The sequence below is a fragment of the Lissotriton helveticus genome, chromosome 2_1 (genome assembly GCF_964261635.1).
Source record: "Lissotriton helveticus chromosome 2_1, aLisHel1.1, whole genome shotgun sequence".
NCBI classification, from domain to species: Eukaryota; Metazoa; Chordata; class Amphibia; order Caudata; family Salamandridae; genus Lissotriton; species Lissotriton helveticus.
The window spans coordinates 704,213,399-704,240,024 of NC_136059.1; the positions used below are offsets into that span (position 1 = coordinate 704,213,399).

Genomic DNA, 26,626 nt, shown 5'->3' on the forward strand with positions numbered 1-26,626 from the left:
ACTTGTGGCGTGTGGCAGTGAGGGAATCCGAGGAAGAGGTCAATAGGGGGGGCATGGATGGATGAGGTACACTGTTGGAAGGTGGTAGTAAAGGTATTTATGGAGAAAGAGGTTTTTGGTGCAGCGCTAGAAAAGACTTTTGCATCAGCGCTGAAGCCGGCCCTGTCATGGCCTTTCTGTTTTTGTTTATTTAATTAGCAGTCGGGCCTTAAGGGCCACTGTGGAACATACTTTAAAGTGCGTGCTAATTATATTTATTGCTCTATTCAATGTTTTAAGTATGAAGGTGATTTTACTAATGTTTTTACCGGGAGATGGTGCCTGACATGGGGCGGGGCCCAAGGTCATCTGTGAGATAAGGTGCACTGGAGAGGAATAGTGGCTAATCAAGCTTGTAAGGGAGTGCGTTGAAGAGTCCGTGGTCAGGTGGAGGTAGTAATGAAGAGGGATTCTCCCTGAAGGCTCACACAGAGGGAGCCTGAGAAGTGTCACTTGCCTGATACTCCCACCTCAGAAACCCCCTCTTCCCATCAAAAGAACATTACATAGAAAAAAAACACTTTTTGTGAGTGATAACATTAAAAAGAGATTTGGGAAAAAGTGAGTTTTACTGGGCCTTGTAAGACTAAGAAGAGGTAAAGGAGGGCCCTGAAGCAGGCCTGCCTAGACATATATGTGACAAATCGAGCCCGCAGTGGCCCACCCAAATGCGTCCTTGGCCCACCCAATTAAAAATTCCTGGAGCCGGGCCTGATAACAACCCAGGCCTCCCAGAGGGCTCGAAGTGACAAGTGGCTTGGCGCCCAGTTCACCACTGGCATTGTTGTAGGGTGGGAGTAGAAATTAATGTTTCTTACATAATTTTTTTAAATTATGAGTTTAAAAATATATACTTTTCAATGCACTGATATTATCTGCTTTACTTAGGTGAAATACTCCTGCCTGTCAATGAAATACTTTTGTTTTGCATTTTGAAGGGACTGTAATTTTTAAACGTGTGTTGCAATGAATGTTTCTAAAGTTCTGTGCCGCAGCATACCTTATTTACTTCTTTTCTTTTGGTTACTTAACTTGTAAATAAAAGCTTCTCTGTTTATCTCATGTACTGCGGAAAGTTAGTTCTCTCTCTCTCAAGTAAATTGCAGCCAATGCGGTCGTTCACGGCCCCATGTGATGGTCCTGATTGCCGCATGCAGGACCTGGGCCGTACTTTGAGCATCAGTGCACTAACTCTTTAAATAGTAAAGATTTATCAGCCTCATGTAAACCTTTATTCTTGGTACATAAGACGTCATTAATAGAAGGAATTGCAAAAATTAAACTAAAACTGCAATGTTTCGCACGTCTGCATCACTGAAGTAAAGGCGATACTTGGCTCGGTCAAAGCACTACATTGGTGTATATTAGGGTTTAATATAATCATTCTGGTTACACGCTGATTTTGGTATATGAAGTGGTTTTACGTTCTGCTTTGCGGACAGCGTGAACTACTCTTAGTGTGAATGTTTATTGACACATGATCTTTCCATTAATATTCGGATCAAAAACACCTAAGAAAGTAAAGAATCTAGTAGTTGACCTGAGCATGATTATTAATAAGAAACTCAATACATTTTCTTTCTTACTCATGTAAAAGACTGTGGAAAGTCGGTACTCAGTGAAGTAAAGATTTGAGTTTCTCTTTGAAGCTAGGCTGTCATTCACTGTTCTGTCAGTATATGTGCTTGCGCAGCACATACAGCTGTGAGTGAGCAGTCATTCTTTGCTCTCTCTGGACTGCACTATACAGCTGTGTTTATCTACATATGACACTGTATGTGTAGTCATTCACTGTAACCCTTCTGTGCATGTACAGAAGATAACCCTGTGATCAGGCAGTCACTTGCATGCACTCCCTTTGCACTGCGCCTGTTTGGCATTTCTACTGTGAGTGTGCAGACACTCGCTGGATTTCCGCTGCACTGCGCATCAAATGTATTTATGATAGTTATGATTGTGCCTGTGCAGTCACTGATTTTACTTTTACTGTACTTTGCTGGGCGTACACATGGCTGCAAGTCTATCCACAAACATTGCAATTTAATTTTATATAGTACATGCTGGTCTTGAAACGCTGCTCTCCTGGGGCCTTATTATAGAAGGTGCCCGGGGGGCGCAACAGGCATGTGTGCCTGCTGTGCAACCCCCCAGAGCACTTTGGTATTACACAAGGGGCCTCAGATGCTTGTGCGGCCCCTTCTGTAATACAGATAGCGCTGGTGCGCATACAGCGCCAGCGCTATTTCAAAAGGGCGTTCCCTCATTTGTACTGGGGCATGGCCCCATGCAAATGAAGGAATCTCATTACCCCTACACCCATGCCATATTATGCAAATGTAAAGAAGCTGTCATGAGGTGCAATGTCAGTGTGTCCCCTGATGGCAGCCCTCTGGAGGGGGAACAGGGGATCCCATGGATCCCCCAGACACCCCTTTGCAGGCGGGTGCAGTCACTCGCTGCACCAGCCTGCAAGGGCATCTATAATCCCTCTTCAAAGTGCAGATGGGCTGCCGCCTGCACTGTGAAACACAGAGGGGCTTTGGAGCAGCCGCTCCATATTTCACTTGAATACACTGCCCCCAGAGCAGCGCAAATTCACAACTGCCCTTAGGGTAGCGCACTATTCATAGTAGGGCATAATATCCCTGTTTGCGCACGGTGCTCCTATTAAATGGCGCTGTGGTGCAGACAGGAAAAGTGCACCCTATCTGTAAAAGGGCCACAGTTCTGCAAACAAGTTCTTTTGTGTTTCTAGAAACTGCCCAAATCACTGGAGTATAACTGGGGATAATTCTCCTGTTGCTAAATAATCAAAGGTGCGTCTTAAATTATACAGAACAGGTCCAAAGACAGAAAAAGCTACAAATATATCGTGTCTAACATGGGGCAACACCACAAGGTAGTAGGCTACAGATCACCGAGAAGAAACTTCACCTCGCGCAAATAAGGACTCTCACACAACTCTGAATATAGTATAAAAGGTCACCTTTATTACCAGGACAGCCAAAGACAGACCCGCAACATAACTTTTCCAACAAACTTTATCTTTATTTATTTCTCCAAACCTTTCATATAACCATTTCCTTTTTCCAATTCTTTCTTTTCCGATAACATAACTTGTTTTGATACCATCCTTGAGTTTTCCTTCTTCTTTTTCCATCTCTTCCCCCACCTACCCTCCCAAGCCCTCCCCCTTAGAGAAAGGATGAATCCGCTCTAGATTATCCAATCCCCATCACACACGCCGACGAGACAACAAAAGAGTCTGCCTGAGTTGTCCTGAGGTGACATCCTGACACTTTGACCTAACTCAATAGGTAGGCATGCCTGCACGACTTTATGATCAAGCTGCGAAAAACTTTCTTTGCAGCCTTTTTTTTTTTTTTTTTTTGACAACGTAAAGACACCACAGACACAACAAAAACACCAACCCTTGATTTGTTGAAATCCGGGCGGGTGGGTGGGTCAAAAAGCGACTCCACAGTTCACCTCACTCGCTCAGAGTGACGTCGCCCTCCCTCCCCACCCTTCACTTGACCCTAAACCCCTCCCACCACCCAATCAGGTCCCGTGAGGTCGTCCCTCGCGCGAAATCCCCCAGGGGGACATTGGCTTTGCCAAGTGCCCCTGGGGGCCCATCGCGCAAATAAGGACTCTCACACAACTCTGAATATAGTATAAAAGGTCACCTTTATTACCAGGACAGCCAAAGACAGACCCGCAACATAACTTTTCCAACAAACTTTATCTTTATTTATTTCTCCAAACCTTTCATATAACCATTTCCTTTTTCCAATTCTTTCTTTTCCGATAACATAACTTGTTTTGATACCATCCTTGAGTTTTCCTTCTTCTTTTTCCATCTCTTCCCCCACCTACCCTCCCAAGCCCTCCCCCTTAGAGAAAGGATGAATCCGCTCTAGATTATCCAATCCCCATCACACACGCCACCCAGGAAAACCCTTGAGTTTTCCTGCCCCACCCTCAGAAAACCCTCCCCTAATGCAGAAAAATAGTCCGCTCAAGACAATACCTAATGACGGAGAAGGAAAAAACCTTATTTCCCCAACTTCTTCCCTTCCTTACTTTGGTTTGGAGCACCACAAATCGACACACCAGAGGTTGGCTAAAGTATCTCTGAGCTCCATCAAGTAGTATGACTGCCCCATTTGTGATAGATGAACCCCGTCTTCCCTTAACAAGTGCATCATTTCACCATTAAAATGCTCATGGGCAATGACCGTAATTCCCATTGCCACACAGTATGTCTTCAATGCTTTGTTAACTTTCTTGCGGGCCCTCTCAACCGCGGCATGAACCCTGGCACCCCTCCACTGGCTCCTGTACAGAAATTCTGTCCACACAAGCCTGGCCCCTTGCCATCTGTCCTTAATCACAGCCAAATCCAGCTTCATCTGCTTGATTAAAGCCAGACCTGAACACTCCACCAAGTCATTTTCCCCCAAATGTAGGATCAACAGATCTGGAATGCCCCACACTTCGGCCATTTTGTTCAGTACTGAAAACAACTCCCCCCATTTCATTCCCCCTAAGCCCTTCCAAATCACCTCATGATCGTTGCCATATAGTCCCAGCCCTCTCCCACACAGCTGCTGTTCGGCAAAGTTCGCAGCCCACTTTACTATCGAATGGCCGACAATCCATGTCCTCTTTTTTCGAGGAAAATCCGCCACTCGACCTGTGATGGAAAAAATAACATTAACTAACTGACTTCTACAACGAGTAACTCTTTTTTTTTTTTTTTTTTTTTTTTTTTTACAACCGGACATATTTAAAACAACAATTCGATTTCCATCTACCAATTCGCTGCAAATCTTCTGCCCCCCAACCCAACCTTGCCGCTTCTGTAGCCGCACCTATTCGGAACGAATGCGTCCCAAAACAGTGCGAATTTTCACCCACGAAAGTCAATGCCTTTCGTAAAACCGCTAGAAACTGAAAACAAGTTAACTGTGTTTTGTTCTTATGGCAAAATATCCCACCCTCTCGAAACACTCCTGAAGCCATAAATGCCTCCCACTCCCCAACAGGGCAGCAACCCTCCACCCCACTCCTGCCCAGTCGCACCAACATCCCTCTTCCTGCCTGGTCTGTCTTTGACCGTCTCAATGTGATTTGCAACACACCACTACCCAAAAGAGCAATATCAGATGACCGGATCCCTTCTTGATTACGTAACCCCAATAATTCTGATATCCTAAATGCACCGAAAAACAACCATATCATGCATAACTTGAACCGAAACCATTCCCACTCATCATAACAACAGGAGGGCAACACCCCCAACAATTTATGTAACAAATTGAACGTAATGGGGTCCCTCAACTTCTTTGCCTGCCCAAAGGACCTCCCAAAACCCTTCAGCATTTTCTATAAACGAAAACCTTTCTGCACCTCACACCCCAATTCTAGCTGACTATAAAATGAAATGCCCGCCAACTTGCCCGAAATGGTGGAAGGCGACAAACCTTTATCTATTAAACTCAGAACAAAACACCACATAAACTTTTCATCCCGCACCGCCGATCCATCCCTGCCGTGCTGTGCGGTGTAAATCAAAAAACCAGACCATGCTAGCTGATAGCTGTGACGCGTGGCTTCTGATAAGGACTGCTCCGCAAACTCTGCCATCCTCAATTCCCCAGGTCCCACATGTTCGGCGGAATCGGTGTTCTGCATTGGTCCGCTCCAGGCGCCAACTCCCGAAACCTCTGCCACTGGCAACGAGACAGAGCGTCGGCAATTGAATTGTTGACACCAGGGATGTGTTGAGCTTTAAACACAATATTCAGCTGCAGAACACGCAACATGAAGGCCCGTAACAATTGCAACACCTTTAAATCCTTTGCCCGCTGCCCGTTCACCAGAAGACTACACACCATTCCAAAAATGTACTAAATGTTTCAAACAATGAGCAAGAGATAGCACAGCCCATGGGTAACACCCGGTCCACGTAATATTCTCCTGCAAAGTACATACCCAGCAAACTAAAATCAGCTGGATGAATAGGCAAAAGGCGAAAAGCGGCCTGTATGTCACATTTTGCGAGGTCAGCTCCTACCCCTGCCTTGCGCACCAATGCCAAAGCGTCATCCACTGACGCATATGCCACTGCTGAATCGGAAGTGGAAATGAAATCGTTAACTGAAAGCCCCTCCGGCCAAGACAGATGATGTATCAGGCGGAACTCATCCTTTGCCTTCTGCGGGATAACACCAAGTGGTGACACAATTAGGTTTGGCAAGGGACAAAATTTGAAAGGGCCAACTACTCTGCCTAATTCCACTTCTTTCATTAACTTCACCTCCACCACCGACGGCAACTCCTTAGCTGACTTCAAATTATCAGCCCAACGTGAAACTCTGGGGCCTTGATAACCAATCCTAAAGCCGAGTCTAAACCCCCAAAATAACTTGGCCGCTCCTTCCAAATCCGGGTATTTTTCCAATGCGCTCAACATGGCCTGTAACCTAATTGGAGTAGGCGCCTTTTGGCATAAGAGGCGGCACAGATCCTCTCCCCCCCCTCTGGCCCCTGCCGTGATCTCCCGGGTGTTGGTTAGGGAAGCATTGGAAGACAGCATGTCTGCCCCCACACTGGGAGCATTCATGTTTAAATTTACAATACTGGCGCACGCAGGAACCTCTGTTGAAGCTCCAACATGCTCCAGTTGTGGGCAACTGTCCACGTCCGATGCCAATTGCCCCTTGTGTGTCGGGACGCTGAGAAAAGGGCCGGTAAGGAATCGGCAAACCACTGGCTGTGTGGATCGTGTTGGCAGAAGAATGACCTGTCATCCACTGCAACCACAACTCCTGATCAACCTCCCCCCATGGCTTATCGTGGAATAAACCCATTCGCGCCCGAAACTCCTCATCGTAGTTCAGCCAAGCGTAACCCCCTGCCTGCAAATGTGCTTTTCGTATGACATCTAAATATTTGAAAAGCGAAACCGCCCTCTCAGGGTACCGTTCACTGTATACGCTGGCATAAATCAAAAAGGCCGCTGTCCAGTTTTCTATTGTTTTAGGAACTTTGGGACGGCGGGACAATTCAGCCTCCTCCTCCTTAGAACCTTCTTTTGCTTGCAATTCCCTATGAAGGAGCCGAAACACATCTACATATTCATGATCCCAAATACGCTGCCTAGTTCTGGTTGACAAATGTATGCCCAACGGCATTGATACTCCCATGTAAGGCAATCTCGTACCACTCACTTTCGGCAATTCACTCTGTTCCGAACTAGTAACCGATGAACCCGGGCTTTCATATCCCGGCCTCCCCCCATCCCCTGACACTGCCTTTACATGTTTGCTTTGCTGTGAACCCGAGCCGTCCCCAACCTCCACCCTCACTGGACCACCTTCTGCAGGCGCCCCACCTGATACACCTTCCAACGGCCGTGTCCAAGCAGCCCACCAGTCCGTCTTACCTGCTGGTAACTGCGCAGACCGTTGCCGAAAGTCCTCCAGACCATCACGCCGATGACGTCCGCCTTGCATCCCGTGTGCCGGTGAGAGATCCGCTCCAGAACTCTGTAACACACTGGTAGAAGTTAAACTCGTTTCCCCCCTCCCCACCCCAGTTCTACCACCCTGAGACAGACCACCTCTCGTCCCATAAACATTCTCTTTATCATAATCACCAAACTCATTTTCGAGGTGTTGTTCACCTTCCGACCTTACCAAACTCCTACCTGGCCTATTGCCAGACGCCAAGTTAGTAACAGCACCTTGAAACTCAGACTCGGGCCTCCGTGCAAAGCGCCCAGTCGTTGATGTGAAATCCGCACCAGATCCGCCTCTCAAACTCGCCCCCCCCCCGAAACACCGCGCTCTGCGGCGCCGCCTGTGGATAGACAACGTAAAGACACCACAGACACAACAAAAACACCAACCCTTGATTTGTTGAAATCCGGGCGGGTGGGTGGGTCAAAAAGCGACTCCACAGTTCACCTCACTCGCTCAGAGTGACGTCGCCCTCCCTCCCCACCCTTCACTTGACCCTAAACCCCTCCCACCACCCAATCAGGTCGCGTGAGGTCGTCCCTCGCGCGAAATCCCCCAGGGGGACATTGGCTTTGCCAAGTGCCCCTGGGGGCCCATTCTCGAATACCTCACGGTAGTGATGAAGGAAAGCCATACATTAACACTCGCTAAATACAGAGTAACTGACACAGAGAAGGCAGACACAAACCAGGGAGGATAGAAACTGGGAAGTCTTTGTGGGAGAAATAGACCCTAAGAGACACTTTGTCTTATAATAACCAGCCTACTTTTCACTTCCTGCAAGGACTGGTATTCTATGCTAGTAGAAAAGCTATGCATTATCCCAGAATACTTTCCCGAAAGCATCACGGAGAGCACAGCAGACAATATAATATGTCTGTGCAAGTTACCAAAAAAGACAGTGCATATCTTTGAAACTGAAACAACCACTACTAGACACACTTTAATTTTTAATTAACTTTAGCTGTTGGCAACAGTTGACAAACTAAATTTAAAAATAAAGTAGATTTTATACTAGTAGCTCTACAAACCACGGCAATAAAATTTCTAAAACATATTGGAATTGCATTTTTTTGAAACAAGATAGGTGAAAGGCTGCTTCTTGACCCCAGCGGTATTCGATCCTAAAACGTAAACTTGTGTAGTTTCTGGAGCAGTTGTATTAATTCACGCGCGCTCTCTTGTTTCTATTTCTAGTCTGCTGTACCAGCGTACGTGTTCAGCGCTTACACCTCTTCAGGCAGCCTCTGACTTTACTCCTATTCCATGCTGTAATGCTTTCCAGGGTCTTACATGAACCGTTCTGATCAATATAATGATTAATAGCAAAACTTATTTTAATGCAGTATGAATGTTGTTTATAAGTGATGCAACACTTTAAATGTTTCTCGTTGCGCGCGCGCTTTCTTGGCTTTGGAACATTCGCCTATACCGGGTTATTCTGAAAGTAAGACCGGTTCGCATGCAGACGTGGGAGATTACCACAGCGTGACTCACACAGACAGCAAAGTCGGTTCAGCCCCTTATGTGTGCTCTGAGCATTAACTCGCTGAGTAAGGGTGTGTCTAAGGCTGTCGGTAGGATTGTTACAACAGCGACCCAGCCCTGTTTTATAACAGAGAAAACATAAAGCATAGTCAAAATGTGAGGACTAATCTGGACTCTTTTGAAGAAGAAAAAATAACATTCGAGGCCTTCCCCTGCAGACTGTTTGGATGCCTCACCCCACCGACTGGTCCGGTTGGTACCGCCCGACGGTCCGCGCGCCTCTCCTGTCACTGTCGGGGCGTGCCCCTGACGCTCTAAACGTGCTCCTTCCAAGTTTGAGCGCATGAGTCAGAGGGCTATTGTGAAGTTGCTAGGCAGCCTCTTAATATTTGGAGCCCGGCCTTGTTATCAACACACACACTGCAAAGCTGTCTAGATTGGCTGCAGGGGCTACACAGTGTTCAGGTTTCCAGTCAGCAAACAAGGCCAGGACTGCCTTTATTACAAAGTAATTTGTCGGTTGAAAAAGGCCTTGAGCGCGTTTATTATTTGTTTCAGATTTATATAATATTATTTAGTATGTACCTTACGATTTTTCAGTTTTGAAGGAGAAGAATCGACCACGAAGAAACAGACAAAGAATACCATTATATTTTTCAAAACAGAGCTTCTGTCCAAAACACATTCGTGCGCAGAGAGCAGGCACACATGACCGAGACCGTCACAACCATCTCCCAGACTTATCCCAGGAGGCAGCCTGGTGGGGTTGAAGGATAACCTTTCCCCACAACTTGCCCCACTCACCATCCTGGGTGACCAAATAAATCAGCTCATGCTCAGATAAAGGGCGCTCTGTATAGCCCACCATAAGTCTCCCTGATTAGTACAAACAAAGAAGTCCATGCCGATGCGGCTAACTGATGAAACCTAGCAGAATCTCATAATATTATAAAAGAGCGTTGGAAGAGCAGTCTGCTAAGCCTTAAAATGGACATGCGAGTGGTACCATGATGGAGGATGGAGGGTAACAAGGACAATCATGATTGCTGTCTCAACCCGACTTAGAACTTGCTGTTGCCACATGCAAGACCCTGTGGACTTAGTCTTGTTTTCCTAATTGATTTTTTTTTAAAACTTGTACTGCAAACAGTAAAACATGGTGGGCAATATAAATTAAGCCACAGTCTCACACAAATAACATAACCAACATGCAGGGGAAAGTAATAACTTTAAGGATGTTAAAAAGTAAGAGTCCAATGTCCAAGATAGAATTTCAGTGAACATAGGTAGAGTGGGAGGAGGAATTTACAGATCCATTAGATGTTGGATCTCTCCGCTGTTGTCTCTGATTGGCATAGTGGCTCCTTACAGGGCAGGATGTGTTGCATATCAAGGGTGCTGTTCACCAAGCTGGGTAGCGTGATCTCCTCTATGATTTAGGCTGGATCAAGGTGTAGGATTAAACTGCCCACTGTCAAAATTGCCTTACGAACAGGGTGGCCTGGCTCTCTCGGATATTGAGTGCGACAGTTTAGTGGCTCAGGGTGCAGGATCTTTCAAAGTAACTGATGATTTGATGGTCTGGATGATGCCTCAACCAAGGCAGAGTCATTGGGGGGAGAAGCAGGGTTGGAGGAGATGTGAGTCAGATGTGCCAATTAATACCTGGTTCACTGTGGCAAGGGACGTACTATAGATATGGTGGCACAGTTTGATGCTGTTTGTTCTGATAAACTATGGGGGGGTTGAAGATATGGAACATACACTTTATTGCATGTGCACTGTTGTAAAAAAAATAGTATATAACAAAAAGGAGTTAATTGTAAATCTGTTTTTCTATTTAAGAATTTAGACAGTCTATCAAACAGTTAACATTTATATATATATATATATATATATATATATATATATATATATATAAATTATGCCATTTTTAAAACCGCAACCCCTGCATTACATTCACAAATATATCAGTACTTGATTAAAACAAGTAAAACATCTTTTCAGATCCTTCCTAACCACATAGCACCATCTAAAACACATATTTACTAATAGAGCAAGGACTAATAACCGTGACAGCATGCCATACTTAATTAAAAGTGGGGACTGCAATTTGCCTATTGATTAAAAAAAATATATATGCAGTCCATTAATATGTTATGCTAATTAGTTTGTAAAGCGCTCAATTGCCCAAGGGTGTCTTGGCGCTAGCTTAGATGGCATTGCAAGGTATCCTCTATCCCCTTTCTTTAGTAGCCAGGATCCTAATGGACAAAGAACCTACTCCTTTTTTTAAACAGCCAAGCTATCAAGGCTTTCCTGAACGCTAGTAGAGTAGATGTTTTGAACTATATTGGCTGAGTATTCCTGGCCTTTGTTGCTTGGAGTATGTGTTATTCCATATTCTCTGGAGCAACAAAGAACAATTTACCGCCTTTACGTTAAACTTCGATTCAGAGTTTTTGAAACTTTCTTCAGGGGACAGTTCCAATTGTAAACATAAAAAAAAGCCTCCTTATCTTATGATTCTGCAGTTTCTACAAATAGTCGAAAAACCCACAATTTAACACTGGTACATTTCATTTAGTAATCTCTTAATCTACGACCATGTGATAAAAGACCTTAGATGATGGAAGGCATCAGCAGATGTAGATTTCATAAATTAGCCCTCCACTTTCTGCTGTGCAGTAAATGTGCCCATGCACATATAACCACAAATCGTTTGAATGTACAAAGTTATGTGTTACCCTGAGCACGAATGTCTATCCTGCTTGGCCAAGAATAGAACATGCCATCTTGCTCATTGCTGGCTCCATCTCCATGCTATGATTATTGATTTATAACTTCAGCATTCAAAATGTTAAATATGTTCGTAGCTACCAATTGACTCAGTGTATTGTAAAACTCCTTCATCAGCCCCATATTTTAGCCCAAAAAATGTTGCATTTTGGACTTGTAACTTAACTTAACTTTTTAAAGTATAGGCTTGAAAATGCAATCGTGTAGAGCAAATCGGGAATACGAGTTGGCCTAATGGCTAGGGTGTGCGACTTCGAATCTGGGGAACTGGGCTCGAGTTTTGGCAATGAAGCTGAACATCCTGTGATTCTGGGCAAATCAATTGATCTCCCCGTGCCTAACAACAAAAAATAACAAGCATTAGAAATGCAATCGGGCTCGGATTTATTTGAGTTTGAGCTAATGGCATTGTAAATGCCAATGTCTTTTTGCCATGTGTTATGGAGTGTGTGCATGTGGTGTGTAGTCGAAGTATCTTGGTTGAATTGTAATTTTACCAATGGTGGCATGCTGTGCTTTATATGAATATGTTTAAAAGTAAAGTGTACCATACTGCGATTGCTTGGTGGAAAAGTGCACTGCCGGCTGGAGGTGTGTGTGCCTGGTGGAAGGGTGCACTGACGGCTGGTGGGTGTGTGCTTGGTAAAAGCGTGCACAGATGGATGATGGTTGTTGGTGTTTGTGCATGGTGAAAGCATTCATTGACGGCTGGGGGTGTGTTGTTGTGTGTGTTGTTTTCTGTGTGCTGGTGAGTGTGTGGTGGTGAGTCTGTGGGGGTGAGCCTGGGGAGTGAGTGTGGTGGTGAGTGTGTTGTGTTGAGTGGTGACAAGTGTGTGGTGTTGGTGTTTGTGCATGGTGAAAGCATTCATTGACGGCTGGGGGTGTGTTGTTGTGTGTGTTTGCAATGTATACAGTATTAAAGTACAAGTTGTGAATCCTTTTAAATAAAAGGAGAGGTGCATGCAAGTTACAGTGGCCATAACGTTGCAACTGTAACTGTAACTAAGCAACAAAGCAAGGTGGTGACCTGGGGGGAGGGGGGGGGGGGCGTCCAGGTACAGCGCGCATGTGCTGAGTGTGTGTGCACCATGCAAATGAAATACATTGACAAGCAAGATAAGATAATGCACGCAAGAATGTAAAGGCCTGAGCCAGGCCTCATTGATGGATGCCATACCTCGCTCTATGGCAGGCTGCCTTCTGCTCGTGTGAGCGATGCACTGTAAGTGTGTGTGTGATTGTGGGCGCCCGCCCAAACCACTGACCACGCGTTGCCCATCCGGCCGGGGGCCCATCCTCTGCCTCAGATCACACATTGCATCACCGCCCCCCGAGGGCACCGACCCCCCAGCCTGCCTTTAACTCTCACCCGGCGCCGCCCCTTCCTGCAGGGGCTTCGTGGCGCATGTTACAGCGGGAAGGAGCCCGCAGACCTGAACTGTGTGCCAGCTGGAGGCATCGAGGCGCTAAACTAGTGCCAGCCAGTGCCAGTGACCCGGGGAGACGCTAACCAGCGCCTACGAGCCCGGACGAGGCACTGAGGAGTGACTTACCCGCATCAGAGGAACTAGCTAAGGACCTAATCTAGTGCCACTGAGCGGCGCCTCTCGTCTGCTCCTAACATTCCGTGTCCCAGATTTACCTTTTTATTTTATAGATTTTCCTTGAGAGCGAGGCCCACAGCTGCCCCCGCCTCTATGGCCTTGCAATTCTTTTCCGATTGGAACTTACAAATGTTGTTAACTCTGAAAAACAGACCCGGGTATATCCGACCCGCGGTTAATTGGGACATCGTATAATTTAATATTTATTATTCTGTTTGAGCTTTCCAACAATCCCTTGGAGTAAATAATTAGAATAGCGTCGGCTGCGACAGAGATGAATGAGTGACGTCTGTGACGGATGAAAGATGATGCAGAAATGCCGCGAAGCCACAGCACGTCTCGGCTTTTACAATAAATGCATTTTTATTATGACTGTTATTTTTAGCTGCTCCGGGTTAAAAAAACATGCCTGTCCCCCGTCCCCGTGCGGCTATCTAAAGCAAAATAGAAAAGGCGTCTGCCTAGGCCCCGAATGTCCCCGTGTACAGTAAAACTCTCCCTTAAATACACAATGTGATGGGTTCATGTCTGGGCCTTGCGAATCAGTGCAACTCGTTGGTGGAAAGGGCTTTGTGTAGTTGTGCTTGGAGTAAGAACTGCTGTCACAAATGCGGAGTTATTGAACGAACGGTGGTATAAAGTCTGTGTGCCTGCATCTCGAAAATATACGGTTTTATGTGATTTTCAAGAAACAGTACATTTAAGAACAGGTATTCAAATTTCGTTTCGCAACACATGAAATAGTCGCATTTTTTTTGGCAAAGCAGGTGCTTATCTTCCTAAAATACAGTTGAATGCTGGTTGAGCTATTCCACCAATTTATTTAACATGGGTTGCTCTTTCTGGAAAAAAAGACAATTTCCAAAACTACGCAGCTGATGAAGCCCTTTCCCGGCCTGGCATGCAGCAGCTGCGCGCTGAGCGCTGCTGAATGGTGAACGCGCCCGGCCATCTGGATTCACTAACGGAGGCACCCTGACAGCTCCTAATTATAATTTATGTACTTCTTTGCGCGAGCACGAACGAAATATGCCCAAAATGGCGGAACAAAACTACATTTACCCTATCACTTCAAGCCTATTAAAACGAAAACACAAGGAAGACGAATCACTGGCCAGATGACAGAAAACGCTAAGGAATGTGTGGAATTCCTCTCGCCAAGGCCCTAGGAGATACTTCTTTTTTTCTTCTTTAACATTAGTTCTCAAACTCCTCCCACTTTCAGTGGGGAGGAGTCCGAGCCCTAAAAATGAATGTGTTCTCATGTAATGCAACTGGTGCTATTTAAAGCGCTCTGATACCCGATTCGGGTCAAGTATGCGCTATATAAAACTCTGTAAAATAAATAAATAAAAAATAAATAGAGTGCTAATAGGTAGAAGGGCGGCCTGACTGAAGGTATCATGCATGACATCGGACCAATTGTCCCGCTAACTATGATCATGTCTAAAAAAATAAAATAAAATAAGAGACAAGACTGAACATCAAAATTGGCAAAATGTATTGGATTCGGTGTAAAGTCCTGCTTAAAATATATTTCAAGTTCACACAAGGGATTTAATGTGTGAATAAAGTAACTCTCTGAGCATTGCCTTTGTCCTCTTCTTTTAAAATGCCCACCAACAGCATGATTCCCTCTTGAAATACTTGGATTGTTTGGTTGTTTTTCAATGCTTATATCTATTGCGATCAATAGAAAAATACTGAATATAGGTTTACTCTAATTTTGTTCAAAGTGTGTCGTACAGCCCAACTAAAACAATTTCGTTTGCCGTGTGATTCACAATTTCTAGATGTAAAATTTGAAGACTATTGTCTTTGGCGATTCTGTGATACCAAGCAGATTACTGCCACTTTTCAAGGATCACTTCTCTTACCCAGGATCAAAGTAATGTAGGTTAAAAAAGGGCATGGGAAGGTCGGTGGGGTAGATGGATTGAATGAAGCAATCCGTGCAAATGGCATTTTAATATCTTATTCATGCTCTCTTTATAGGAACAGCTTTCTCTTACTTATAAAATCGATCAGTGGCCATACATTTACTTCTAAGATTGGCAAGAATTACCTAGAGATTAGAAGAAGCAAAACCTGTTCCCAAATAGGGCAGTTGAAATGTGCATTGTCAGCATTCAGCTTTGTTGCAACTGGATTACTGACTTGGCATTACAAGCCGTCTGTAAACTGCAGTTGATACTAAGAGAAACACATTTTAAGATCTTCCAAACTTAGGCAAATTGTCTTTCTGAAGTTACATCTAAACAATTTGATAAACGTTACAAAAATCTTGAGAATATCTATTTAATATAGCCTCCAGAGAGCGTCAATAGAGTGTACACAAATATATACAGAGACATTGTGATAGGAATATTAAAATATTTATCCTGATCCGTCATGTTGGGCTCGCATCTAGAAAGATCTACGTAAATACAGATAGAACTAAAGCATAAACTCGTTAAAAATGAGTGGTGGAAGCAGAGCGGCACGCAAGCTGTAGGGACTAATCTAAGGGAGTGGCAGCAGTTTGGGTGTGCAAAATGTACACCAATGAAAAAAATACACCTACTTTCAAATGTGACAACCAAGGATCACATTGATCACATCCTCACAGTCTAAATCCTTAGCTCACTCGCTGCCTTTTGGCTAGGTTCATACGATACAAATACCACATGCATACTTACGTACCAACATACATACATACTCGCATGCCCACAGAAGTAAACTGTCTGTTTGGTGCAGCCAGCATAAAGCAAAAGACGTGGTGTTGAGGTAGTAAAGTAGACTGAACATGAGGTGATAATTTATTTGCACATACAAAACACATTCACGGGTCCTTGCAAACATATCTATTTCTCACACATTCAAACACGCAAGCAGCCACATACTTGCATTCTCATATGGTTATTGACTGATATGCACATGCACATACATGCTTTTCCCCCCCCCTCATGCTTACACACATGCGCACACACATTGTTTCTCTCGCTCACTGTACTACTCCTCCACCGAAGTGGTAGTGGATGCAGCCAGGCAACAGCTGACCAGTTGGAGATATGCAGGGTGGCCAGAGCTAGGTTGGTTAGAAAAAAGGAGTGTCATACAAACATACTGTCTTTCTTCCTCTTTACTAATCTCATTTTCACTCTCTTTGACAGCATTGCATCAAATACACGGTTTGAAGAGTTACATATAAGCATGCATCTGATCTTCGTCTAGTCCTAAGAAAGCTCTAACAGTATACAAATCTAACACGTGTGATAAATAACATACACACATTTCACTTTTCATCATTTCTTAAACAAAAAAATCAGCTAACAATCATAAGTCTTCTGTGAAGAAGTGAGTGCACCCTTACTGCTTCCATATCGATTAGCAAGGTAGCTAGAGTCGGGTACTGGGAAACAAGAACGAATGATTACTTGATTAGCAGGAGGTGCTGCCATCTATCTGTATGCAAAATTAGAAATTGTGTCATTTTGGTCTTTAGCATTTAGCTGAGTGGCAGCACTTCTTGCTCAGAGCAAAAATTCTACTGGTTATCACTCTGTGAAGGATTATAGAGCTATTTCCTAACAATGTGAAGCCCATCATTCGAGTCAGAAAAATAATTAACAAAATGAGATGCTTCAAAGTGGTTCCCATCCACCCAGGCTGGAACATCCTGGCACATTCAACTTAAGATCAGACTCTATGGTGGGCCTAGGGACCCCAAACTACATCCTAAGTCTACAGGTCTCTGTCATCAAAGTAAATGGTACAGTCCACAAAGCTATCATTAGAAAAGATTAAAAAAGTGTAAAAGTAGCCCCAAAAATATTTTTGTATGGCCTAGGTTTGCATACGAACACAAGGAGATAATGGGCACAGCGCTGAAACTTTTCAGACACTCTCCGCCATTCACAGATCTGGGTTGAATCCATCATCATTCTTTAGCTCATTTCACCACCCTAGTTCAGACCCAGCCATATGCAAATCAGTCTTGACCCTTTTCCTTATGGGAACAGTCCAGCCCGAACTGCCAAGCCAGGACTTCCCTGGACCGAAACAAGCTTCCTGGGACCGGTTCTTTTTGCATTTGAGGTTTTTATAACAGCACAAGACTTCTGGAACAATGTCATCTGGAACGATAAACCAAAGTGAAGTTGTTTAGTTGTAATACACATGTTTGGGCAACACCAATCACTGCACGTAACCACAAGAACCTCATACCAGTTGTCTAGTGTAATGGTAGACAGATGATGGTTTGAGCTTGTTTGCAACCTAAGGGCTTGGATGCCTCACAATCTTTGAATTTTCCTTCATATAATCACTTTGGAGAGGAAAATATGAGGCCATCTGGACAGCAGCTAAAGCTTAGTCAAAGGTGCATAATGTAACAGGACAGTGATCCAAAATAAACCAGTTGATCTACAGCTGAATGGCTGAAATTGAAAAGAATAATGATTTTGGAATGGTCAAGCCAAAGTACAGACCTCAACCCTATCATACTAAAAATAGCCAGACTCTGGTCAAATACATTCGCCTGCTTTCTATGTTTAATCATTGTGTCCTTAGAGGTAGGCAGTCTCTGTTCAAGCATTTTAAGTGCTTGGCATACGCATCCTCGTTGTCTTCAGTATTACAAACTGCTTTTGAACTATTTCCATGTATTGATTTCTTTCGGACAATCCTTCTATGAATTTATCATGACAACCTTTATCTTCTGCAATATGTTTGGGGTTCCCCATCATTTATCGTCAGTAGTACATTTGTAGAGAGTAGTGCATTTTTCTTTCATATTTGCCCATAATAAGAATACATTCACATAATACCTGTGCAGGAAGAAGCAAAAAAGGGGCTGATGACCAACAGATGAATAATAGCCTAGAGTCAACCGAGTATCCACTTCTTGAGTACATCACATCAGAGATATTTTAAGGTATGGGCAAAGTGGGCAATTGCCAAGGACCTTTCAAGAGGCCCCCTAGGAAAGTGAACTGTCACTCACAGAAACCCTCTATCTAAACATATCCACCTCTCTAACTACCCCTACTTGTGAGTCTGTGTATCTATCTATTGTCCTCTTAAGGATATTTTGTGTCGGAGGCAAGACTTATTTCAGCAGTTAAAGCTTAACCTATAGCTTAGTATTGTTTGGCATCATGCGTTCTTGAATTTGTAGTACATAGGTAACAAAATTCAAATTGTTATTTAAGGGGGCCCCTAAATTATGTCTTGCCGGAGCTCCAAAATCCTTAAAATGACACTGCATCGCATAACATTAGGAAGCGGATGTGCAGTAAACAACTTGATGCCTTGCAAGTCTGTTTACTTTCCCAGAATTAAATGCATGAAGCAACAGGTTGGAAAAGAGCCCTGTAAGTAATATCACTCACAGACTGAGTTAAAAGAAGAAAGATGATTTACTCTTGTATAGTATTTTTATGCAAACAAAGTACATAATCTTTAATGAAAATAGGAGCAAACGCAGCTGTACAGTATCCAATAATGTATCGGGTTTAAAAGTATGAGGTATTGGCATAAATTCATGGTATTTTGCTTAGCTAAAACACCCAAAATCCTCTCCATCCACCTTCTGTGCATCAAAGTCACTTCTCTGATGTAACTCGGTGAGAGAGGGTTTTATTTACTCAACTTGTTTTTTTTGTTTTGGTTTAGTCTGATGTGTTGCAAATTATTCTTAGGCGAAATAATGTATGGGTGAGCTCTGAGATGGAGATTATAAACGAGGTAGAGGTAGCAGCTGCAGACAGTTGAATATGACCAGTCTCAGTACTGGGAAGGTGAACCTTGTTGCAACTGTATAAGGGAGCATCGAAGCGAGACATTCCACTATGCACTGTGCGTATGAAAGAATAGGATCACATGTCCCTTAAGTGAGCTATTGTTAACCAACTGTGGCCAAAGACTACATGTATGTATTTCCCACAGACCTCCAGAGCTTCGCTACCCGAAAGCTCATGCTCAACATTGTGAGATCTTTCCACCATCAACTGGTGACCTAACCCCTGTGGTTTGAGGGTGATAAAGCTGTATTAGCCTTCAGTCATGGGATGCTGCAAAATGACATTGTTAAATGCTATGTCCAGCTCTAAAATTGTCACATGAAGGCACTGATCAGAGGTGCAGATTGGAACCATTTTTATCATCGATTGTTGCTTTAAGGGTATTCATTATAAGCCCATGTGCCTTGAACTCTTAAAACCTTCCCTTAAGGCTCGGTTATTTTTCAGAAGATTTTTGTATTATGTTAACTAAATAAATACATCTGAAAACGATAAATAGTGCATTTTAAAAGTTTTAGGACTGTTATCAGTAATCGTTCTTCTATTTTGGCACCTGTAACCTTTCCACGATTAACAACGAAGGGAGAATATTGATTAAATTGCTCAAACGTTAAAGCATACAAGCTCGGATGTAGGTTTAAACTGACTATAGAACAGAAGAGATAAAGAGGGGCATATAATGAGTCTTAGGTAACAAAATGAAGAGGGTGTTTGGTGGTGACCAGAATTAGAGGGCACAGTGGGTCTCCGATGGCAATGCAAACACTTGAAAAAGTATATTTGTTATTCAAATGTTGTTAGGTTACACATTGTCATTTTAATTCTCGTGTCTTTCAATCGGTTTCATCTGGATTTGTTAGGTCAAACTTCAATACATTTATAAAGACGCCTCAGAGTATCTTAGGCTGTTGAGTACTTGTTGGGCGATGATACTCTGAATGTTTTGCTCCTTGTAATAATTACACTGATGACTTTAGGCAGTGCTACTTGCATGAACGCATTTTAATGTTTGTATCAGGGCTCATATTTATGATGTAATACAACAAAATGGAATTATAAAAATTATGATGGGTTTACATTAATTTTTTATGCTTGCTTTTGTTTTTGCAGAAACAACCTGCAGCTGCTGCACCTGTGACTAAAGAAAGCACAATGAAGCCTGCAGAGGCAAAGGTAAATCTGCAACATGATATTTCTGTGCGTCACTTTTGGTTCAAACCGCTATGGGGGAAGCTATATCAGTCTCTTTGTTTTCACTGAGTGAGACAGTCTCTCAAGCATGCTCAGGTGGCACTTCGCATTTATCACCTTTAATAGCAGTGCCACGATGTCAGTCAGCATCTGGAGGACACCATTCAGCGTATGACCAAATATACTCTACTGTCTGTCAATACTAATGAATACTGCTTTCAGTTTTAGCTGTCAAGATATCTGTCACGTATATAGACAAGCTGGTCACTGTGAAGGGAATGCTTGTGAAAAAAGGCACAACATGACTCGGATCGTTCTGTAAACTGCGCACTAGTTAAATGAACCCCGTATAAACCCAGAGCTGGGTGATCCACCTGTGAGCATGACAGTATGCAGAACCAGAAAAGAAAAGACTCTAGCAGACACAGGATTATAGTGGCATTAACTCTAAGGAGAACAAAGCAAGATCAGCCACATCAAATGAAGTGTCATCAAGTAGTCTGGTGAAAACAAGAGTCCTTCTTTGGGTAGAACTAAAGTGACAAAAGGCCTGATCTGATAAATTGTAGTGTTCTCCTAAAACCACTGAACATGTAATTCCATTTATATTTGTAATTTACATAAATGGATTCTCCACCAGAGGAGTTGCTTTCACTATGCTAAAATGCGTAGCTTAGCATGCAATTTTCTTCAGTGCACTTGGAGAGGATACTGAGGGGAGCAGGTTTGGTATATGTGTGGTACACATCAACTAAGAGTCAATTTCTGACTTTGCATCTGATGTTTGTGCATTTGTCTGTATTTGAGTGGAAAGAAGTCTCATTCTCCAGCTTTTGTTATGTTGATATCTGGCCCACCTTTTAGGTAAAGCTGGAAACTTGGTACTTGTATGCAGGCAAGTTTAGTAGATCTTAGAATTTGGTTGGTTTTGCACTGGGCTTAGGAATTGGGAGATCTCACCTTTTTATGTGAGGGAAATATAGATATTTCCGAATACAAACGCAATACTTTGTATTACTCTGCATATGCTTGTGTGTGTCTTACAGTTGCTATAGAGTACAATCTATTTATATTTATGACAACAATGGGCATGTTTAATGACAATCAGTATAAAATTAGACCCATTTGGCTACATCTTCATGACCAACAATTTCTTTATTGTCCCACTACCCTTATTCTCATTCAGCAAATTGTTGAAAAATTCATACTACAAAATTCACCAGAATTTGTTTCCCAAGCCCATAGTGTACAGGAATTGACAGGGAATCGGTGAATTACACTGAATCTGTGAATTTCAATGACCTACTCTGAGGTTATGTATTGTGGAGTGTGGACTTGTGGGCTGGGCGGACCGGAATAACAGCCTGGGAGGCCGAATGTAGTGGGCTATTGTTAAGGATTTATTCGCAGGTAAGATACACAAAGTCTTTTCCAACAGAGGTACGGGAAAGAGTTCCGGAGGGAGGTGCCAAGACGGGGGTGTTCTGAGGCAGTAGAGACGCCGCGGTTGAAGTCCTCTGCTGGGCTGTTGTCGTCAGGGTAACGCCGGGGAATGGTGCTCCTCGGAGATATATAGGGGAGAGAGAATGTAGGGGTTAGTCCAGTCCAGCAAGGACTACCGAGTACTTCCACCTTCACCGGGGAGTGAATGGGCCAGAAAACGAACGTGAGGGAGGGCGGTAGGGTAGGAGGGGATCAGACCAATTAGGTAGCGGGGAGGGGTATAGAGTGCTTGATGGTGTCGGGGCAAGTGCGGGGGAGTATTCACAGTGCTCGTGATACTGTACTTACTTCTAAGGCTGGTGCAAGGTGCTCGTGAGGGTCTATAGACAATTTTTACAGGTATTTACACTAATTACACTAGGGTACACGGAGAAAGGATAGAGGGTACTCACGTGCCCCGCCGCAACTCTCATCCGAGTTGCGGCCGCTCTCCAGCCACCTCCGGAGGTCGCCACCAGTCCTCCGACCACAGGTCCTCTTCCTAGTTCTCCTCTCCGCTTTCCGTCTTCTCTCCGATCTCCTCCTTCTTTCCGCTCTCCGTCGGGGGTTCCACGCCGTTCGCTGTCTCCTGCCACGAGTCTGCTGGGCTGAACGATGCTCCGTCTGTCTCCACGGCTTTTCTATGTTCCCGGCGGACTGCAGTGGACGTGCTTCCGGTTCCGGAAGGGTTGGTTTCCGGGTCATCCACGGGGGTTTCACTTCCGGTATCCTGACTGTCCGTTTCCGGGTCTTCGTTGGTTGGTGGATCCTGTGGGCGAAGAGAGAGAGTGGAAGTCCGATGGCCAAGGGACGGCGTCGTGGGGGGTAAGGGACCCCTGGCTAGACCGCCATTCCGACGAGGTAGGGACGTCTGTTTTTCCACATCCCCTTTCCCTAGCTGTCTTATTAGTAGGGCTGGAAGGAGACGGATACCGTGAGAGGTAATCAGCATTGCCCTGGTCTAGTCCCTTTCGGTGTAGTGTTTTGAAACGGAAGGGCTGTAGAGCAAGAAACCACCTCAGAACCCGGTCGTTGTGGCCCCGGTTGCGGGCCATCCACTCGAGTGGGGCGTGGTCCGTATATAAGAGGAACTCACGGCCCTCTAAATAATACCGGAGACTATCCACAGCCCACTTAATCGCTAGAGCCTCTTTTTCTACGACCGCATAGTTTTGCTCACGGGGGAAGAGTTTCCTGCTGAGATATAGGATCGGTTTCTCGACCCCTCTTGCGTCTTTCTGTGATAGGACTGCCCCCAAACCCTGATCGGAGGCGTCTGTCTGCAGGATGAATGGTTGTGAGTAGTCAGGACTGATTAACACGGGTTCTGACAGCAGGGACTGCTTAAGGAGGTCGAAGGCTTGCAGCAGTTGGGGAGTGGGTTGCTGTAACTTCTCTTCGGTTCTGGAGGTTTTTCTCAAAAGGTCGGTCAGGGGAGCTGCAATCTGGGAAAAGTTGGGTATAAATCTTCTGTAATACCCCAGCAACCCGAGAAAAGCACGAAGTTCTCTTTTGGTGTGAGGGAAGGGTATGGAGTGAATGGCCTGGATCTTATTGTCTTGGGGACGAATGACCCCTTCCCCCAATAGATAACCCAGATATTTTACGCTTTGGGCCGCCAAGGTGGTCTTGGCGGGGTTGATGGTAAAGCCGTGATTACCAAGGGAGTGTACTACTGTTCGCAAATGGTGTAGGTGTTGTTCCCAGCTGTCACTATAAATGACTATGTCGTCTAAGTACGCCCCGGCATAGCTGGCATGGGGCCGTAAGACCAGGTTCATAGCCCTCTGGAAAGTTGCCGGGGCCCCGTGAAGCCCGAAGGGCATCACCCTGAACTGGAACAAACCCTCAGGAGTTGAAAACGCCGTTTTCGGCTTATCTTCGGGTTTTAGGGGGATCTGCCAGTACCCCTTGCATAAGTCCAGGGTACTGATATATTTGGCTTTGCCGATACGCTCCACCATCTCGTCTACTCGAGGTAGGGGATAGGAATCAAAGGCAGAGATCTTGTTCACCTCCCTGAAATCTATGCAGAAGCGCGTAGAACCATCTGGTTTGGGTACTAAAACGATAGGGGAATTCCAACTGCTGTTGGACGGTTCAATTATGCCCATTTCCAACATCTGGGTCGTCTCTTCTTTTATGACAGCTCTTCGTGCTTCAGGGATACGGTATGGTCTTTGGCGCACTGTTTTCCCTGTTTCTGTGTGGATTGCGTGCTCCACGATGGTGGAGTGTCCGGGTAGGGACGAAAACACTGATTGAACAGAGGATAAGACCCGTCTGAGGTCTTGTTTATTTCTTTCAGGGAGGTCTGGATCCATACACCCTTCAAATGGAAGGGAGGGAGAGCCCGTCAGGACAGGGAGGGGCCCCTCCCATTTCTTTCACAGGTTTACATGGTAGATCTGGGTGACCCCTCGGGTGGCATCCATCTCGAGTTCGTAGGTGACGGGAGTCACCTGTCTTAAGATCGGGAACGGGCCCTGCCACTGACCCAATAGTTTATGGTCGGACGAGGGTAGAAGTAACAAAACCAGGTCTCCCAATTTGAAGGAACGGGCCTTGGTTCCCTTGTTATACTGTTGTTTCTGGGTGACCTGAGCGGCTACCATGTTCTGTCTCACTATCTCTCTGATTTGTATTAGATGGGTTCGGAGATTGTCGACATACTCAGGGAGGGGACGAGTCCGGTCTGGCTCTGTTTCCCATGCCTCGCGAGCCATGTCTAACAGGGTCCTGGGGGCTCGTCCATATAACAATTCATATGGTGAGTACCCGGTGCTACTTTGCACTTTGCAACGGATGGCGAAGAGGGCAAGGGGAAGCATCTCCTCCCACCTTTTGCTCTCAAGGCCCAGGAGCTTCTTGAGGGTGGTCTTTAACGTGGCATTATAACGTTCCACCAACCCGTCTGTCTGGGGGTGGTACGCCGACGTTCTTATTTGTTTAATCCCCAGATGGGCGCATACTTGACGCATGAGGGAGGATACAAACGGTGTACCCTGATCTGTTAAGAACTCCAGAGGGAACCCTACTCTACTGAAGATGGAGATGAGGGCCTTGGCGATGTTTTGGGTAGTGGGATGTTTCAAAGGGACGGCTTCCGGGAACCGCGTGGCATAATCCACCAACACCAGAGCGTACCTACAACCCGTCCTAGAGGGTAGCAGAGGTCCTATCAGGTCCATACCCACCCGGGAGAAAGGCACATCTATGAGAGGAAGAGGCTGGAGAGGAACCCGGGGGGGACGATACCGACTGTTTCTCTGGCAGACCGGACACTCCCTGCAGTATTGTTTTATCTGGCCGTGTACGCCCGGCCAATAGAATTTTTCGAGGATTGTTTGCCCCGTTTTTTCATTGCTGAAATGCCCTCCCAACAAGTGACTGTGAGCCAGATATAGGACTTTGTCCCGAAACAATCCTGGGATGACTAGCTGAGTTGGGAGTTGTGGTCCCCCTTTTCTGTAGAGGAGTCCATTCTTCCGAAAGAAGTAGGGACCTACTTGCAATGGGTCCTCATTGCCTAGGGCATGATTCCAGGCTTCCTGCAAAACGGGATCCTCTTGCTGGGTAGCTCGGAATTCCCGGTCTGTTTCCCATGGGTGAACATCGATCTGAGCAGGGTATGCACCGGTAAAGTTCCTTTTCTCTCTTTTCTTTTGCTTCTTGGTCTTCCCCGGTTTGGATGGAGAGTCCGCGGAAGGAGACCCCTGGGGAAACGGGGCCTCCGCCCACCATTTCTTTAGCGAGTCTGTGGTGTCTTTCAGGAGATGTGGAAGACCGCTATAATCGCTGCCTAAAATCGCTTGTTCAGGGAGATTAGGAACCAAACCGACAGTAAGCATTCTTCCCTCATCTGAGTGTTGTTGTACCCGCACTCGGGCTGTCGGGTAACTCCGGGTGTCGCCGTGGACACATTTGATAGCGACCGTTCCAGTCATTGGCCCGACAGGATGGGGTAGTTCCTGGGGTCGTAGGACGCTATGTCTACACCCCGTGTCTGCTAAAGCCATCATGCGGTGTCCATCTATCCTCACTGGACAGCGAAAAGGCGGAGGGGTTGCTTCGTTGGTGAGACAAACAAAATTCCGTGCCATTCCTATGTCCATGGGCTCCTCCTTTTGAGGACACACACGAGCAATGTGTCCAAACCCTCCGCAGTGATAACACTGAGGACCAGGCATGTTGGGTCGAGGCATGACCGGGTAGGGCATCAGGGGTGTCGGATCCGGTCTTCTGACCGTGGGGGGAGGTGGTCTTTGGGGACGTGAATGGCTACCATGGGGGATACGTGGATGTGGTTCCTCTTTGACCCTTTGTGATTCTTGGGCTCCACTATAGGCACTGGCAATCTCTACCGCACTATCAAGAGTCAAGCGGGCGTGCTGTCTCACCCACTTTTGGGTGGCCGGATGTAGAGACGCCAGGTACTGCTCCAGGTAAATTTTTGATAGTATCTCCTCCTTGGTGGCGGTGGCCGGTTTCAGCCACCTGTTCGCCAAGTCCTGTATCCGGAACGAGAGAGCCCGTGGCGTTTCCTGGGGTCCCTTTTTGGCCTGACGCAGACGAACCCTGTAGGTTTCGTCGTCAATACCCAGTCTCTCCAGAATGCAGGTTTTGATGTCTTGGTAGGGAGTCTGGCCCTGTATATTGGCCTGCTGATAGGCTGCCTGTAGTTCCCCAGTTAACAGAGGACCCAGATAGT

The 26,626-nt window shown here is 45.3% G+C and overlaps 1 protein-coding gene across 20 annotated transcripts in view; it reads left to right on the forward strand.

Moving 5' to 3' along the window:
* The window catches only part of CAST (calpastatin), a 685,784-nt gene that overhangs the window by 287,826 nt on the left and 371,332 nt on the right, over nucleotides 1-26,626 (forward strand). For all 20 annotated transcript variants that reach the window (XM_078675414.1, XM_078675406.1, XM_078675407.1 and 17 more), the window contains one exon: nucleotides 20,353-20,415. In XM_078675414.1, coding sequence (XP_078531540.1) covers nucleotides 20,353-20,415 — 63 coding nt within the window. The remainder of the gene's footprint in view (nucleotides 1-20,352; nucleotides 20,416-26,626) is intronic.